Here is a 17,299-nt window from a genome sequence, read left to right on the forward strand (position 1 = left end):
TTCCGGGAAGACATCACATGGGTCAATTTAAAAGGATTTCACTGATATTACAAACAGGTCTTGAAAATATGTCTTATTCAGAGTCATCTCATATTCAGGACCATAGGGTATTAGGTTTTCGGAAATGGTAGTAGAGTAAACTGTTCGGCTTGGTGAAGATGCTTACAAGCACACAAGAGGCAGCTTTAGAGTTAGGTTTGACAAAAACAGACTATCATTGAATCTCAGTAAAACTAAAATAATGCTATTTGGTAACAGTAGAAGAGAAAGTCAAACACAAATACAAATAGACTGAATAGAAATTGAAAGAATAAATGAAAGCACATTTCTAGGTATAATGATTGATGATTAATTGAACTGGAAATCTCTTGTAAAAATATATACAACATAAAGTAGCAAGAAACACGTCAATAATGAATAAAGCAAAACATGTTCTAGACCAAGGGTATCAAACTCAAATACAGAGTGGGCCAAAATTTAAAACTGAACAGAGCCACGTGCCAAAGTTGAACAAATTAACCTTTTAATATGGACCCAAACAAGTTTTCCATTGAATATTGAACAAGCAAGGCTTATATAACGTTATAGTGACATGTAAAATCGAGTTTTAAATAATAATCATTAAAAAATATCAATGGCATAGCAAATAAAATTTAAATAAAAATTGAATGCCTCTTTTCTATTTGCAGCCCTCTGAGATAAATATCAAAATAAACTTTTTCCACAGGCTAATAATAAATTTGCAAATAAAATAACAATGACAAATTAATCAAACATTCAAGCCTTGAAGTAACAAGAGAAAGTGCATGAGTAAAACATTAATTATTGCTGGGGGGATGGGGGGGGGATATTGTAGCGTCCCGGAAGAGTTAGTGCTGCAAGGAGTTCTGGGTATTTGTTCTGTTGTGTTTATGTTGTGTTACGGTGCAGATGTTCTCCCAAAATGTGTTTGTTATTCTTGTTTGGTGTGGGTTCACAGTGTGGTGCATATTTGTAAGATTGTTAAATTGTTTATACGGCCACCCTCAGTGTGACCTGTATTGCTGTTGAACAAGTATGCGTTGCATTCACTTGTGTGCGTGTGTGTGTAAAAGCCGCATATATTATGTGACTGGGTTGGCACACTATTTCTATGTAGGAAAAGCGGACGTGACGACAGGTTGTAGAGGACGCTAAAGGCAGTGCCGTTAATGCACGCCCCCAATATTGTTGTCCGGGTAGAAATGGGGAGAAATTCGGGAGAATGATTACACCGGGAGATTTTCGGGAGGGGCACTGAAATTTGGGAGTCCGGGAAAATCTGGAGGGCTGACAAGTATTAGTATTAGTGGTGAATGCGGTGTTACAGCGGCCACCGGCGGGGCAGCTCTAATGTTAATTTCATACTGCCTCAAGGGCCAAATGAAATTACACGGCGGGCCAAATTTGGCCTGTGGGCCAGAGTTTTACACACGTTCTAGACCAAGAATCCCTTCATATTCTCTACTGCTCGCTAGTGTTACCATATCTGAGTTATTGTGCAGAAATATGGGGACATAACTACAAAAGTACTCCTCATTCATTAACTGTGTTCCAAAAAAGATAAATTACAATAATACATAATGTTGGATATAGAGAACAAACAAACCCTTTATTTATTAAATCAAAAATACTGAAATTCCACGACATAGTGAATTTGCAAACAGCTAAAATTATACACAAAGCAAACTATAACCTGCTACCCAAGAATATAAAACAATTATTCTCAACAAAAGAGGAGAAATATATCATTGGAGAAAAAAAAATATTTAAAACATTTGTATGCTCGAACAACACTTAGACCTTCAGTATATCTGTAAGTGGAATCAAATTATGGAATGAATTAAGCAATGCAATCAAACAATGTACTAATATGATCCACTTTAAGAAACTCTTCAAACTTAAAGTGTTAACAAAGTACAAAGAATAAAAACCATGATAAACATCTATCCATTCATTTTCAAAATAATCTTACTCAACTCACCATATGAAATGTAACTTACTTCACGGAGTATTAATTATTTATTTATTTATTTTTATAGTGATCACTTATGGAGTATATCAGTGGTTCTCAACCTTTTTTCAGTGATGTACCCCCTTTGAACATTTTTTTAATTGAAGTACCCCCTAATCAGAGCAAAGCATTTTTGGTAAAAAAAAAAAAAAAAGAGATAAAGATGTAAAATACACGTCATCAGTGTCTGATTTATTAAATTGTACAACAGTGCAAAATATTGCTCATTTGTAGTGGTCTTTCTTGAACTATTTGGAAAAACAGATATAAAAACAACTAAAAACTTGTTAAAAAATAAACAAGTGATTCAATTATAAATAAAGATTTCTACACATGAAAGTGCCCTCTTTGGGGATTGTAATAGAGATCCATCTGGATTCATGAACTTCATTCTAAACATTTCTTCACAAAAACTGAAATCTTTAACGTCAGTATTTATGGAACATGTCCACAAAAAATCTAGCTGTCAACCCTGAATAATGCATTATTTTTCACAGTTTATGAACTTACATTCATATTTTCTTGAAGTATTATTCAATAAATATATTTATAAAAGATTTTTGAATTGTTGCTATTTTTAGAATATTTAAAAAAAATCTCAAGTACCCCTCGGCATAACTTCAAGTACCCCCAGGGGTACACGTACCCCCATTTGAGAACCACTGAAGTATATTGTGAATAAATTGATAACAGGAAGTGAACAAAAGTTTTAGCAACCGTTATGTAAAAGAAAAGGGGTAGGATTAAATAAGCTCCACTTCTTCCTACACCTTTTCCAACATGTTGAAAAGAGAAACTGGAAAATGTGACGTATCATGTTGTGTGCATGCATGTTCCAAATAAACTCAAACTCAAGAATGAGCACACAGACGGCATCTGTGGGGGTTGTAGGGGGGGTCGTTGGGCAGCGCCTTACGTTGCAGAGAGAGTGAGTCCGATGGCGGGGAGAGTTGATGTCACTCGGCGTGGACGACCTGTCTCCATCCACTGCCGAGGCGTCGCTGATGATGGATGGCTGACGCGAGTGGTTTGGACTCAACCGCACGGCAGCGACTAAACAAAAAGGGGGGGAAAACGGCTTAATATTCACAGGTAGGCTTCTAAAATGAATGGAAGAAATTGGGGATTTATATTTTATTTTTTTAATTTTTTTAGCGCTCTATGAATAGAGAAATCAGAATTGAAATCAAGAGACTGAAATTATTTGCCATCATCAGCAGTTGCCAGGCAACAGTGTGCATTCAGCAGTGCAACCCATAGCAACACAATGAGCAACCGTTTTCTTCTCCTTGTCTGGGTATATGTTTTAAACAGGCATTTTTTAGTGAAGTATTAGCGATTTGTTAGTTTTTTTTATCTAAATAAAAGATTCTGTGACAAAATGTTGCTTGAAACGGATTGATTGATGGCTAACGGCACCAGAGGAGGGGTGCCATCCCGTTCTCCTACCTTGTCTGTCGGTGGGATGTCCCGTGTGAACGTAGAGCGTCTGCTGACTCTGTCTGATGGCGGCAGTGAGGGGGAGGTCCGCCTGCATCACCCACTCCTGGTTGTTGCCGTTGACAACCGTTTCCGGTGGCATTGCCAGCGAGTGACGTTTAGGCACATCCTTGGTCAGGGTGGCTAACGACTGTTTGGCCTTGGGAGAGGGCGGAGAGAAAGGCATTAGTCGGAGAACATGTCCATGTTGGGTGAGTGTGGATTATAATAAATAGTTTCGAGGACCACATTTACAGAAAGCTAATGACCTTGGGGACGGACTTCTGCATGCATTTTTAGTATTATTTTGTATTTTCCATAGAACCAGTAACCTCTACAGCAGTGTTTTTCAAACTTTTCTGAGCCAAGGCGCATTTTTTTTCATTTAAAAAAATCCACAGGCACACCACCAGCAGACAACATAAAAAAAGTGAAACTCAGCAGCTGATATTGACAATAAAAAAATGTTCTCACAATTGTTGGAAATGAATTCAAACCATAACCAAGTATGCATCAGTACAGGTCTTGTCTCAAAGTAGGTGTGCAGCGCCACCACCTGTCACATCACACAGCAACGTATTTAGAGTTTTTTGGTGTTTTCCTGTGTGTTGTGTTTTAGTTCTTATCTTTCTTGTTGGTATTTTCCTGTTGTAGTCTAATTTATTCCATGAGTGCTATTCCCCGCACCTGCTTTGTTTTATTAATCAAGACTATTTCAGTTCTTTGTGTGGATATCGTTGATTATTATGTCATGTACGTACGTACTTTGTGGAGGCCTTCTTTACTCCACCGATGTAAGTCTTTGCTGTCGTCCAGCATTCAGTTTTTGTTTGCTTTGTAGCCAGTTCACTTTTAGTTTTGCATAGCCTTCCCTAAGCTTCAATGCCTTTTCTTAGCTGGACTCGGCTTTTGTTTATTTTTGGTTCAAGCATTAGATAATTTTTTACCTACACACTGCCTACCGCTGTCGTCTGCACATTGTGATCACGACAAAGCAAAACCTGCTGCCACCTACTGATATTGGATGAGTATTACACGGTTACTCTGCTGAGCTCTAGACAGCACAGACACTCAACATTGGCACATTATTTGCGGATCATAAATACTGATTTGCAAAACATATTTTTAACCCAATTAGGTGGAATTACATTATCTGCCACGGCACACTACACTGTATCTCACGGCACACCAGTGTTGAAAAAGGTTGCTCTACAGTAGACATTAGATTATGGTCTATTTATATTGTCAGAGTCACAGGAGCGCTCTGATTTTTTTAAAAACCTTCTGCAAAAAATCTAGTCAAACATCCTCTCTATGACAGCACTCTCATGTTTTTAGGAATCTTCTGCAAAAATGTGAGTCTGAATCAAGATTTTTGAACTGAACTCGCGGACTACCAGTTGAATATGCCACATGGTGAAAAAGAGGGGACCTAAAATGGAACTTTGAGGAACACAACTAGTACGACTTGAGAAGTTGAATAAATGACTACAGAATGCGTTGCCATAAAGGAAACGACTTAACGGGGTACCTTGAGGTAGGAATGGGCGATGTGGACAAAAAAGTATATCTCGATATGTCGATATGTGTATTTATAATTTGTTGTGCAAAGGAAATTTTATATTTTTTGGAAGCTCTTCTTGTATTTGACATTGTCTATAGGGTTAGGCGCGATAAGTTTTCAAATTCAGCCTAAACCCTTTCGGTCTGCAATATTTTCAATTCATGAATGTACAACTGTTTTGTTTATGGAACACTGTTTGTTTATTTTGTTGACCACTGACCGAAGAAATAATAAACTAAACCTATGATGAACAACATAGCTGTGCAAACAATACAATACGTATCAAACTCAGATAAAAAATACTTTTGCAGGCAGGCACTTTTTAATTCTCAGTCGACAATGTAATGGACTGTCACACACGTATGGTTTTGTGGTCCTACTGGAAGTTGTCAACGCCAAGTAAGTGACTTTACCTAATTGTGCGGTTATGATCTTCCTCATTTCTGCATAAATTTCGATTGAATATTCTCTCTTCTCTGACTCTCTCATCGTCATTTGGGATGTGCGGTACATTTTTTGTCTACTTTATACCTGTATTAAATTTTCCATCCTTACACTTTCCAACCTTTGTAACTGTGTGAAACAATTTCCCTTGTGGATCAATAAAGTTTGTCTAACTCTAAGTCTGTTGTGAATTCCGTTCCTGGTTCGATGACCCGCCCTATCTTACCTCTGATTGGCCTGTCCCTAATGGTTTGCCCTATTCTTAACCAATCGTGACTCATCATAGTAAACAACTAACCAATCTTGGATTTTCTTATACGTAAACCAACCAATCATTGTTTTTTTCCGTATATTTTTTCCCCTTCCCGTGGAGTTGCATTAGTCCAGTTCTCTTTGTCTTCTCCCTCTTGCGTCTTTTGTAGCATTTGGCTTAGCTAACCGCCACATGGGTCTACAAATAACTAAGCTACGGAAATCGCAACTTGAACGTGAAAAAAGTTATATCGATATTACAATATTTTCTTAATTCATATTTTTTTTTTAAATATATCGATACATCTTACAAACTCGATATATCACCCATCCCTACCTTGAGGATCACCTCGGTTGTGTAAATCACAAGTTTAGACCTCAGTGATTGCTAGCATGAATTGATTAACGTGGACCCTGACTAAAACAAGTTGAACATTTTTTGTGTGTGTTACCATTTAGTGGTCAATTGTACGGAATATGTACTGTACTGTGCGATCTACTAATACATGTCTCAATAAATCAAGCAAGGTTAAAATGTCAATGCAAGGATCAGCCAATGTGTTTACAGTGGTCCAAGTTCCTCGATAGAACGGAAGCGCTCTAGTGTTTTGAGAAATGTATTGCAAAAATGTTTGTCTCCCAAGTTTTGAACTGAACTCGGTCGGGTGTCATTACTCATCCAGAAGAAGATAATGTGGTGGAAATTTGATCTCCCACCTCTTCAAGAATTATAAGGAGATACACGATGAATACAAGCGGAAGATGGATGAAACGCAAACACTGAAAAAAAGTAGTACCACACAGTTGTCGCTTAAAGACTCCACCAAGAAAAAACTAAAATACAACAAAAACTGCCCCAAGAGGTGCCCTGAACAAAGATGCCCTGTCTCAACGCAGCATTTCAGAAGCTCTGGCTGACTGGTAGGCCCCTTCAAGCACTCACCACTGGCTTGCAGCACATTTTCGTTACTCATACGAATACGTTAGAGCAGTTTATAATTTCCTGTTATACAGTATGCAAGGCAGTCTTGCACTAATAGAGGACTATATTATTGTTAACTCTATTACTCTAGTATACTCTGGACTGAAGCTGTGTGCCTTCATTGGTTTTGTTGCTGTTGTTTACACGTTTAAAAAATAAATAAATAAATAATGCACTTTGTGAGAGTCAAAGTGAAGTATTTCCCATAGTTGTAGTGGGTATCAGGATCATCTCAGGGAGAGCATGTCCCCAATTCCAAGCTGCTGTTTTGAGACATGTTAAAAAAAAATAATGCAGTTTGTGACTTCAATAATAAATATGGCAGTGCCATGTTGGACCTTTTTTTCCCATAACTTGAGTTGCTTTATTTTGGAAAACTTTTTTTACATTGTTTAATGCATCCCGCAGGGCATCACAACAGAATTAGGCATACTAATGTGTTAATTCCACGATTGTATATATATCGGTATCGGTTGATATCGTAATCAGTAATTAAGAGTTGGACGATATCGGAATATCGGATATCGGCAAAAAAGCCATTACTGGACATCTCTACCATTTACCGTATGGTGTTTTATTTCTTACTATGTGTTTTATTTCTTACAAGTTGTATAACAAATCATAGCCCAGTGGTTCTCAAACTTTTCTCAGCAAGTACCACCTCAGAAAACACTTAACCCCGCCAGCACCCCCATAAACATTCAAATATGGTAGCGTAGTAGGTAAGTATTCATTAAAAACAAGGCAAAGGTCTTATTTTTGGACACTGTATCCAACACTGTGTTGCGTATGCAAATAAGTGATTATTTGTTGTACCACCAGATGGAGCCCATGTCCGTCAGTTTGAGAATCACTGGCATGGCCTTAAAGCCCTACTGAAACCCACTACTACCCACCACGCAGTCTGATAGTTTATATATCAATGATGAAATATTAACATTGCAACACATGCCAATACGGCATTTTTAGTTCACTAAATTAAAATTTTAAATTTCCCGCGGAGTTTCTTGTTGAAAACGTCGCAGAATGATGACGCGTATGATGACGGGTGTTTGTGACGTTATTGGTTGGAAGGGACATATTATCTCAGCACCACACACGGCTAAAAGTAATTTCTTTTCATCGCATAATTACACAGTAATTTGGACATCTGTGTTGCTGAATCTTTTGCAATTTGTTCAATTAATAATGGAGACTATAAAGAACAATGCTGTTGGTGGAAAGCGGTGGATTGCAGCTGTCTTTAGCACCGAGACACAGCCGGTGTTTCTTTGTTTTTAACACAGAGCGGTCAAGCGAACATGTTTCTCTACGTCAACCAGCATGTTTTTGGATGGGAAAATTGTAATATATATCTTACCGGAGACATCAGTGGATTATGCGTCCTCCTGCAGTAGCTGTCAAAAAAGGCAGCTGTGAGCTTGGCTCCTCGACTTCTCTCAGAGACACTGGTGTGTTGACCGCAGCCATCCGACTTAGAGGTATGTCTTCACAATCTCACTAAAACACTATTAAAACAATAAGCAGATAAGGGATCTTCCAGAATTATCCTAGTAAATGTGTCTAATTACATCTGAAACGCTCACACTGCTGCCGCCCGGAGCCGTTACTTTTTATTTTTTATTTTTTTCTAGTCCTTCACTATCAATATCCTCATCCACAAATCTTTCATCCTCGCTCAAATTAATGGGGAAATTGTCGCTTTCTCGGTCTGAATTGCGCTTACTGCTGGTGGCTCACAATATAGACAATGTGAGGATGTGAGGAGCCCTCACACTGGTGACGTCATGCGCACATACTTCCGGTAAAGGCAAGGCTTTTTTATTAGTGACCAAAAGTTGCAAACTTTACCGTCGATGTTCTCTACTAAATCCTTTCACCAAAAATATGGCAATATCGCAAAATGATCAAGTATGACACATAGAAAGGACCTGCTATCCCCGTTTAAATAAGAAAATCTCATTTCAGTAGGCCTTTAAGACAACACATTTTCATCAACGATACGTTTTGTCAGTATTCAAACAGGCGTAGAGTGTTGTTTTTTGTGTCCGTGTAAGCTGGCAGTCACAACTTCATTACAACGGATAAACAGTCATCAATCACCCGGGGTCTGACATGCAAATCAACGTGGAATCACATCCTTTCATTAGCAGTTTGAATATTGACACTCTCGCCGGAGCACATAAATCACACGGGGGGGGAACTCGGGGATCATTGAGTGGGTTCGATCTGGGTAAGCCTTGAGATTAGTCAAACACGTGCATCTGAGGAGGAGCTTTAGGAGGTAACAATCAAGGGATCAGGGGAGGGGGTTAGGAATCATTAAAAGTCCAAGCTCGGGGGGTCTTCGTCTTACCGCCATGACCCTAGGAGAGACGTCCCTGTCCCCGATGCGCTCAAACACCCGGTACTCCATTCTTTGATTGACACAGTTACTCATCTGAAGGGGGGGTTGGAGACGTTAGCGAGGCCGGGACGGCATGTTGAATTACTTAATGTACTTATTTCCCCCCCCAAAAAAAACTGTGACAAATATTCATAACATTGTATTGTGGTTACCAACAATTGACCAGCATTAGCATGAGGTGGAGTGGGGTTGCCTGCTAAAGTTAGCAGCTAGCGCTAACTCCCCGCCGGTTCAATACGCAACAGTTAAAAGGTAAAGTGGTTTATTGATTTCTACATTTTCACCCTCGCTATATGGACATCGCCACACAGCTATCAATACATGCATCAATATAAGAGTGGCAAACCTATTTTTACACTCCTATAGCTATTAAGAATGCTAACAATGCACTTAAAATATGGCCTAACCCATAAAAGGTATCTGTTCTTACTTTAATATATTTAGAAAATTCAGAAAAAAATAGTTTTCCTGTAAATTATGAATTAGCATTGATGATTATAATTAATTGGGTATATCCGCAGAGTATAGAGCAGGCCTAGGCAATTATTTTACTTGGGGGGGAAGATTTAGATAAAAAAGTGTGTCTGGGGGCCAGTATATCTATTTTTGAAACAATAATACAAAACCTCCCAATAATGATTGAAAGCTAAAAACGTTATGACAGAACGCCTTAAAAAAAGGAATGGAATTTGAATTATTTTTTACTGAATGAGACACACAAAATTTACATGAAAATAAAGAATGTTGGATTTACAATATTAAAAATTAATGATAAAACACTGAATATTGACAAAATATTTTACAATCAACCGAAACACAACCAAAATGCAACAAACTGTGAAAAAAACCTTACCTACAATCCGAGATATCTCACAGTGACCATAGTAACTAATTAGATGACCATAGTAACTAATTAAATGACCATAGTAACTAGTATATGATGCAGATTCCAAGCATTAAAAGACTTAGAATAGTTGAAGACTTCCGGTCGGTAGAAAACATCACTGCACATCATAATGGCAGATACACTTTCCATCTTAAACATCTAAAACAACTATTTGGAAATGTCCGGCGGGCCAGATTGAAAAGCTCAACGGGCCGTGTGCGGCCCCTGGGCCTTATTTTGCCCAGGGCTGGTGTCGAGGGTGCCAAACTAAGATTGGTTTGTCTTGGCAGATCATTGTGCTCGACTTAATGATATGGTGATACCTCATCTTGAGAGTGTTTTGTCTCTTGGCTAATTGCTATGCTTTAGGTTGCAAGCAAATATTTGAGTAACACGCATTACCCCCGTGAGTTGGCCAAACAAATGTCACAGTGAACCCCGTCTGTCTGGACTGGAGCACACAGTGCCTCAGACTGGAAGTCTCTGCAGAGAGCGGTGAGGATGGCGGAAAATATCATCAGGACTCCTCTTCCCCCTTTCCAGGAGATCGCAAAAAGCCGCTGCCTGACCAGGGCTGAGAAAATTTGTAGAGACTCCTCTCACCCCCATGTAGGTCTGTTTTGACTGCTGGACTCTCGAAAGAGGTTCTGCAGCCTCTGTAGCAGAACCTACAGGTTCTGTAACAGCTTCTTCCCTCAGGCCGTAAGACTCTTGAACGCATCATAATAATGCCCTCAATTCCCCCCAAAATGGATTAACTCGCTGGAATATAAAGACAATACAACATACATCCATAAACGTGGGTGCATATGCAAAAGTGCAATATATTTATCTTTACAGTAATCTATTTATTTATATTTGCACCTTCTTGCTCTTTTATGCTGCACTACCATGAGCTAATGCAACAAAATTATGTTCTTATCTGTACTGTAAAGTTCACATTTGAATAACAGTAAAAGGAAGTCTTAGTCTAAGTCTAAGTCTAAGTCTAAGTAAGATCCCACCTCTCTCTAGCTCAGGGGTAGGGAACCTGCGGCTCTAGAGCCAGATGTGGCTCTTTTGATGACTGCTTCTGGCTCTCAGATAAATCTTAGCTGACATTGCTTAACACGATAAGTAATAAATGATTCCGGTAATCACAGGGTTAAAAATAACGTTCAAAATTAAAAACATTCTCATGCATTTTATTCCATCAATCCAAAAAGTCGCAGTAATGGTAAGAAGTATTTCATTTATTATTTGTTAGCTTCAAAAAAACAATGCTATTAAAAAGAATAAGAGACTTATTATACTCTAAAAATTTTAATCTAACTTAAAAATGCGCACATTTAGTTGTAATCAGTGTTAAAAAATATTGTAACACTTTAGTATGGGGAACATATTCTAAGTAACAAAGACTTAAGAGTTATTTGGACACTAGGGGACCATGTAAGGGTTAGGGTTACTAATAAGCAATAATTCTGAGGTTATAAGGGAAGACTCTTAGTTAATGGCTTATTGCTTGTAAAATAAGGCCATGCAGAAAAAGGCATTAAAAAGTACTTAAAAATGACTAATTAAGAGCCAATATGTTACGAATTTGCATGTTAATAAGCAACTAATTAAAGGTGAATATGTTTCCCATATCAAAGTATTACCAAAATATAATATGGCTCTCACGGAAATACGTTTTTAAAATATTTGGCTTTCATGGCTCTCTCAGCCAAAAAGGTTCCCGACCCCTGCTCTAGCTTATAGCTAGAGAGAGACATAATTTTGTGTGGGAAGAAAAAACAGATTGATATTCATTGGATCAAAGAAATAGATCATCAAAACAATGCTGTACGAGCGTATCACTGAAGCAGAAGGAGTCTAACGCCAGTCATGACTATTGAACTAACATATAAGCGACCTACGCGCCAAGTAAAATTCCTAGTTTGTGAACCCGTTCTCAAACAATGGCAATAAAAAAAAATCTATTCTGATTCCGGTTCTACATGTATCCATTAAAATATGTTAAAGCTGCTGATCGTGTGTTTGACTATGAAGCAGCTGAAAGGAGACACCGTAGGAGTCCATTCTCCAAGGTAACTACTGTACATGATCAGTACTTTACTTTGTAAAACTATTGTAGTTGTTAGTGGTACTTTTTATTGTTTTTTAATAATAATAAAAATATTATCTAAACGTTTGTTTTGATTTAAAAAACAAAACAAAATAATTTTAACTTGTAGCCTTTAAAAAAGAAATCAAATGTACATACATATCATAAGAAGGATAATACAACAAAACATAGTACAAACAACAACAGTAGTTTTATAAAGTAATAATAATGTACAGGATTTACCTCAGAGAGTGCACTTTTATGTTATCTCCTTCGAGCTTCTTCTCCGTGAAGCACACCATTAGCAGCTTTTCAAAATTTTCATGCATAAATGTCCGTCGTTTAAATATTATTTTAATGGCCTTAGCTGGCGTTATTGACTTCTTTTGTTTCAGTATTACGCTCCATCATTACTTTACTTTGTAAAACTACCATTGTTGTTATTGGTACTTTCTTTTGTTTTGTAATAGTAATATTTCTTATTTAAAAGTTAGTTTTCTTTTTAGAACAGCGTCACCCATTTAAATGAATTAAACTGAATTTTAAAATGTAGTCATTATTTATTTAATTTTTTAAAATACATAAATATCATAAGAAGGACAATACAATAGAACATAGTACAAACAACTACAGTAGCCTTTAACAAAAAAGAAATTTAAGTGAATTATATTTATATAGCACTTTTCTCTAGTGACTCAAATCACTTTTACATGGTGAAAACCCAATATCTAAGTTACCTTTAAACCAGTGTGGGTGACACTGGGAGCAGGTGGGTAAAGTGTCTTGCCCGACGACACAACAGCAGTGACCACAATGGTGTAAGGGGGGATCGAACCTGAAACCCTTAAGTTGCTGGCACGGCCACTCTACCAACCGAGCTATACCGGTATAATGGTGAAATATAATGGTTTAACAATTACAGAAGTGCTATGAAGTAATAATCATGTACAGCATTTACCCTCAAGACCGCACTTTTATGGTATGTCTTTCGAGCTTCTTGTGTGTCAAGCACACCATTAGCAGCCTTTCAAAAATTTTCATGCATTAATGTCCATTGTTTGAATATTTTTCTAATGGCGTTATTGACTCATTTTCTTCAGTATTACGCTCCAACTGCTTCGCCTATTTCACTACACAGTTGTTTGGTTTTTGGTGATGTCTTTCTTTAATTCAATGATTAAAATGCCCTTTTTCTTTCCAATGCCTTTTGTTTTTTGGTCCGATCTTACGAGGTTCAGCGCACCAACGGCGGGGAGGCTCGTAACCCGAATTTTTGCTTGCAACATCATAAAAGTTGTATCCAATCATCCAAGGTACCATTGTTTTGTATAATACTGTGTGTTAATAAGAAGTTTCAATATCCTCTATCCACATCTCACCATCGCCAGTTCAGCTTCCAGCTCCTTGATGCGGTTTTCCTTGAGGTCGAGCTGAGTGCGAAGAATCCCCGTGTGCTCTGTGGCTTCCTTGGTTTGTCGCCGCAGGTCCCACTTCTCTCTCTCCAGCATGTCTTTCTCTTTGGCCAGAGCTTTCACCGCATCCTCGCTCTCCTAGTGGAGACAGACTAGAGCCTGAAGTTGATGCAAACCTCACAAAGAAAAAAACACAAATCATTCAAGAGGTGCATCTTTGCCGAGCGATGTTATCGCCGAGGTGATGACCGTGATGCTGTTTGTTATCAGAGCTATCTCGGATACCAATGGAAGATGGCACTTTATGACTGGATGCTAATGGACAGGTGTCAAATTCAAGGCACGAGGGCCAGATGTGGGCCGCCACATTGTTTTATGTGGGCCGTGCAAGCCTGGAAATGTTCTTACTAACCATATTCGTTTTTCCGATTTTGACAGAACGAGAATGATCTGAGCGTGGAAAAAACACTGTTGACAAAGGGGTGTCAATAGTGTGGCCTGCAGCTCCAGTTTTGTTGGCCCGCAGCATATTTTTGGATAAAAAAAAAAAAAAACAGTAAGATTGTTAAAAAAAAAAAAAAATCGTGATCTGATGAGAAAAAAGTTGACAATTTGATAGTACAGACTTCTTCCACCATCGGTCGCAAACTGAAACGTTCACAGTATGTGGGGGCCGTTTTGAAATGGTTTTATTTTGTTCATAAAAAAAGCATATATGTATATATTTAAAGACATAGAATCAGCTTTGTGTTATAAGTGACAGTGTATTAATATTTCTAATCATCAAACTTTTGGCTTTTTATCATTACATTAAGTTTTTTTGCTCTTTTTTTCTTAAAAATTTGTACTGTTCTAATTTTATTTTTTTCACCCCTGTAATGATTATTAATTGTGCACTTTGGTCACCTTTACACAAAGCTGACACTATGGTCTGTCTTTAAATATAGAGGCAGTGTCTGTTTTAAGAAGGGGCGCCAAAAAAAAAGAAAAAAAAAGATTTTTATATGAATCGTGATTCAAAGGATTCTTAATCAATAAAAAGAATACATAAATCCAAAATCGATGAAAAAAATGTACACGCACACACACACCCACACATATATATACCCATCCATCCATCCATCTTCTTCCGCTTATCCAACGTCAGATTGCGGGGGCAGCAGCCTAAGCAGAGAAACCAAGACTTCCCTCTCCCCAGCCACTTCGTCCAGCTCTTCCCAGGTGATCCCGAGGCGTTCCCAGGCCAGCCGGGAGACATAGTCTTCCCAACGTGTCCTGGGTCTTCCCCGTGGCCTCCTACCGGTTGGACGTGCCCTAAACACCTCCCTAGGGAGGCGTTCGGGTGGCATCCTGACCAGATTCCCGAACCACCTTATCTGGCTCCTCTCGATGTGGAGGAGCAGCGGCTTTACTTTGAGTTCCTCCCGGATGGCAGAGCTTCTCACCCTATCTCTAAGGGAGAGCCCCGCCACACGGCGGAGGAAACTCATTTTGGCCGCTTGTACCCGTGATCTTGTCCTTTCGGTCATGACCCACAGCTCATGACCATAGGTGAGGATGGAAACGTAGATTGACCGGTCAATTGCGAGCTTTGCCTTCCGGCTCAGCTCCTTCTTCACCACAACGGATCGGTACAACGTCCGCATTACTGAAGACGCCGCAGCGATCCGCCTGTCGATCTCACGATCCACTCTTCCCTCACTCGTGAACAAGACTCCTAGGTACTTGAACTCCTCTACTTGGGGCAGGGTCTCCTCCCCAACCCGGAGATGGCATTCCACCCTTTTCCGGGCGAGAACCATGGACTCGGACTTGGAGCTTATGATTTTCATTCTGGTATGTGTATATATATGTATATATATATATATATATATATATATATATATATATATATATATATATATATATATATATATATATATATATATATATATATATATATATACATTATCTCAACGGCGGAGTGGGCGGAGAGAAGGCTGCTGCAAAGATGGGTCCCCAATTGTCTTGGTCTCCATGTCATTGGACCCTGGCCTTCTCTTTGTCAAGGACAGTGTGGTGGCTGTCTGTGCACCAGTCTCCCCACTTTAAAAAATTCCACTCACAGGCATTTTACCGAAGACAATTCCACCAACAGGAGGACAATCATACTTGTTTCAAGTGATCGCCGACGAGATAAATATATATATATATATATATATATATATATATATAGATGTGTGTATAAATTTTGATTTTGTGTGTCAAATCAAATCGTTGATGTAGATGCCTATATCTGCTGTACAGATTTACTTCAGAAAAGAGAAATATGGGTTACTTGTCTTATTGCCTTACTTGTATTACACTTTATTAAATGTTTGGGTAGAATTTCATTAGACAAAACCAGTTTTCTTTTCAGAAATATAAAAAAAATGTAACAGAGCTTCTATCTAATTTATGGAGGAATGTAGTTTATCAGAGAACTGCCAACCAATGTTATTAAAAAAGCATTGATTTTGAATCGACAATCGTTTTGAATCTAAAATTGATTCTGAATCGAATCGTTATCCCCAAGAATCGTATCAAGACATGTGGTTCCCCAAGTTTGACAGCCCTAGTTTTTAGCATGTCTTTATGAAAAAAATTGTACTATATCAAAATTGCCCTCGCATACTTGTACTTTTCAGTACGCAGACCTTCGTGCAAAGGTTTTTATTAACATATATATTCCAAACATTTTTTGTTGTAATAAAATGCTTGTTACCCTGACTTATGATTTCAATAGCAAGTATGCCATCCACCAATTTGTATGTAACAACAAGAAAAGACAAAACATCAAATGCAAAGGAAATTGTTTAACTATATGTAAAGGAGATTATACATTAAACATAGTCACTGTGCCAAGCTAACCTGGGAGAGCGGCCATAAAGGCAACGTGGCCCCTTAATGAAAAAGAAAACATGTCTCCCTGGTTTTAAGCAGAAAAAGTCAGATATTTAAAAATTTCTGCGACCGAATACTGTAAGATCGTTTTGTTCTTCTGAGGAAACACTTGCCTCTTAATAAAAATAATTGTAATTGAGCTTAATAAAAATAATTGTAATTGAGCGTTCACATATCATGTTGCAGAGAAACAGACAGGGACCTAATATTAAAGGAAAAACCTGGTTCATAAGTTGTGTCATACTTTTCTGTGCTGGTCGTAATTGCGTATGAAATCGCGAAGTTGCTCCTCACGGCTCTCCAGCGTGGAATAAAGTTGCTGCATCTGGTTCACCAGGTCTGCCTTTTCCGCCTTCAGGCGCTTACGGTCGGACTTCATGGCTGGTTGAAGGACAGACAAAGAGGAAATGATGATGTATTCAGAAGTAGACACGTTAGTTTAGAATGACAAAACATGATGTTCCATCTCAGCATTATTTAACAACCTTCCAGTATACAGTATATATATATATATATATATATATATATATATATATATATATATATGTATCTATATATGTATACATATATATATATATATACATACATATATATATATGTCTTGATTGGATTGTCCGGAGAATAGTGCTCGATACCGTGGTAGAGCGCAATATGTAGGTGTGGGAAAAAATCACAAGACTACTTCATCTCTACAGATCTGTTTCATGAGGGGTTCCCTCAATCATCTCCTGATGATTGAGGGAACCCCTCATGAAACAGATCTGTAGAGATGAAGTAGTCTTGTGATTTTTTCCCACACCTACATACATATATATATATATATATATATATATATA

General features: G+C 38.1%; 1 protein-coding gene across 6 annotated transcripts in view; it reads right to left on the minus strand.

The window, feature by feature from the left end:
• Positions 1-17,299, minus strand: part of kazna (kazrin, periplakin interacting protein a) — a 519,865-nt gene that overhangs the window by 42,971 nt on the left and 459,595 nt on the right. For 5 of the 6 annotated variants that reach the window (XM_061903797.1, XM_061903794.1, XM_061903796.1 and 2 more), the window contains 5 exons: positions 16,708-16,844; positions 13,509-13,679; positions 9,110-9,193; positions 3,482-3,671; positions 2,949-3,085 (listed from right to left, as the gene is read on the minus strand). In XM_061903797.1, the coding sequence (XP_061759781.1) occupies positions 2,949-3,085; positions 3,482-3,671; positions 9,110-9,193; positions 13,509-13,679; positions 16,708-16,844 (719 nt within the window). The remainder of the gene's footprint in view (positions 1-2,948; positions 3,086-3,481; positions 3,672-9,109; positions 9,194-13,508; positions 13,680-16,707; positions 16,845-17,299) is intronic. The other variant, XM_061903795.1, reaches the window with a different exon arrangement.

This window comes from Nerophis ophidion, linkage group LG06, assembly GCF_033978795.1.
Source record: "Nerophis ophidion isolate RoL-2023_Sa linkage group LG06, RoL_Noph_v1.0, whole genome shotgun sequence".
In the NCBI taxonomy this organism is placed as follows: domain Eukaryota; kingdom Metazoa; phylum Chordata; class Actinopteri; order Syngnathiformes; family Syngnathidae; genus Nerophis; species Nerophis ophidion.